General features: G+C 31.4%; 1 protein-coding gene across 1 annotated transcript in view; it reads left to right on the top strand.

The window, feature by feature from the left end:
* The first annotated feature begins 1,945 nt into the window (after positions 1-1,945).
* Positions 1,946-2,500, top strand: part of LOC119577886 — a 1,246-nt gene continuing 691 nt past the window's right edge. The window contains exon 1 of the mRNA XM_037925541.1: positions 1,946-2,086. Coding sequence (XP_037781469.1) covers positions 1,946-2,086 — 141 coding nt within the window. The remainder of the gene's footprint in view (positions 2,087-2,500) is intronic.

Genomic DNA, 2,500 nt, shown 5'->3' with positions numbered 1-2,500 from the left:
CTATATTTCGAAATTCTTGTCTATATTTCGAAAAGCTTGTCTATATTTCGAAATTCTTGTCTATATTTCGAAATTCTTGTCTATATTTCGAAATTCTTGTCTATATTTCGAGATTCTTGTCTATATTTCGAAATTCTTGTCTATATTTCGAAATTCTTGTCTGTATTTCGAAATTCTTGTCTATTTTTCGAAATTCTTGTCTATATTTCGAAATTCTTGTCTATTTTTCGAAATTCTTGTCTATATTTCGAAATTCTTGTCTATATTTCGAAATTCTTGTCTGTATTTCGAAATTCTTGTCTATATTTCGAAATTCTTGTCTATATTTCGAAATTCTTGTCTATATTTCGAAATTCTTGTCTATATTTCGAAATTCTTTCTATATTTCGAAATTCTTGTCTATATTTCGAAATTCTTGTCTATATTTCGAAAGGCTTGTCCATATTTCGAAAACCTTGCCTATATTTCGAAATTCTTGTCTATATTCGAATTATTTGTGTGTTTTGAAAAGCTTCTCTCGGTTTTGAAATACCTGTTTGCGATGCCATTACGTCAGCTACAGTGATTTCTCAACAGCGACGTGATAAAAAAAAAACGACGACTGTTGACAAGCGGGAAGACTTACTTTTAGGTGGAAAACTGGTTGGAAGAAAACATGTGCGATTTAGATGAGTGTCCCCAGTTAGCAAGGTCTGTTTTCTGTTAGTGCGTCTGTTTCGCCCGAGACCCATACATATACATACATAAATACATATATACACACATAAATACATAGATACATATATAAATACAAATATACACACATAAATACATATATACATACATAAATACATATATACATGAATACACATATACATACATAAATACACATATACATACATAAATACACATATATATACATATACACATACATAAATACACATATACATACATATACACATACATAAATACACATATACATACATATACACATAAATGAATACATATATAAATCGCTTACCCACCTTTACCCGCTTAAGAAAAAGCTGAAATGACGCCCCTGCATATATACATACATATATATATACATATATATATATATATATATATATATATATATATATGTGTGTGTGTGTGTGTGTGTGTGTGTGTGTGTGTGTGTGTATGTATATAAATATATGTATATATGAGTATATATACATACATATGTATATATGAGAATATATACATACATATGTATATATGGGAATATATACATACATATATATACATATGATACATACATATATATACATACATATATATATATATATATATATATATATATATATATATATATATATATATATATATGTATATACATACATGTCTATATATCCATTTATCTGTCTATATATGTGTGTGTGTGTGTGTGTGTGTGTGTGTGTGTAAGCCCTAAACTGGCTCTGAAGTGCTACATGGGCTTGCAGTGTATTATGTGTCAATAGCTTTGGTTTCCAGACCTATGGATATTGTAGCATGAAGCAGGATATTGTGTTTGCAATACTTATTAATGTTTGACCATGAGTACTAATCGAATTTAGTAGAACAGGTCGATTTTTTACCGTAACTAAAAATAGGAAATCAGAATTAACATGATTTTTTTTCCCTTGCAGAAATAACAATGTATTTGAACCTGGATTTCTTCCCCACATTCTTTGACATTTCAAAGATAAATAATCTCACAAATTCTCTGCACGCGTCAACTACCAGTCACGCAAATTAGCACGCACTCCCCTCAATTAGCGAATAACCAGCGTCCTTCCTCATTCCCCATCATGAAATCCTCTTCCTCTCTCTCCTGTCACCTCACTGTCTCCTCTCTCACCAGGCACTAAATAGCTATTCTCTCTCTCACTCTTTCGTCATTCTGGATCATAACACATTACCTTGTCGGCGAACTTTGAGTAATTTTTCCTTTTGCAAGATGCCACATCGAGGTTTCAACACCGAACACCTGGATCTGTTGACGTGGCTTCCTGTTGCAGTCGTCGTTGCAATGTTGATGGTGATGGCGCTGTCGTGCTGGGCTGCCAAACACGCGGTTCTATGGAAGAGGAGGGTAGAGGTACGTGGTTTGTTTCTGTTGATATTTATAGCTTTAATGTTGATGTTTACGGTGTTCATGATTAAAGTATGAATGTGATCATGTTCATATTCATAGTATTGGTATTGATGTTTGTGGTATTTGTATTTATAGCTTTGATGTTGAAGCTTATGATGTTCATATTTATGGTATTGATGTTGATGTTTACGGCGTTCATGATTACAATATTAATCTTGAAGCTTATGATATATTTATAGTACCGATGTTGATAATAATGGCGATTGATATTGATGTTGATATCATAGTTATAGTATCGGGTGTTAGTAATGTTGATAGATATCAACATTACTAGTGTCAATAATGTAATTTTTGACGCGTTAAAGTACGCATTAAAGTAAGTAATTATGAAACAAAAAGAATCTATTCTATTCATAG

The sequence above is a fragment of the Penaeus monodon genome, chromosome 2, assembly GCF_015228065.2.
Source record: "Penaeus monodon isolate SGIC_2016 chromosome 2, NSTDA_Pmon_1, whole genome shotgun sequence".
NCBI lineage: Eukaryota > Metazoa > Arthropoda > Malacostraca > Decapoda > Penaeidae > Penaeus > Penaeus monodon.
Note: the sequence above shows the minus strand (reverse complement) of the source record. Positions and strands in the feature narration are given on the sequence as shown.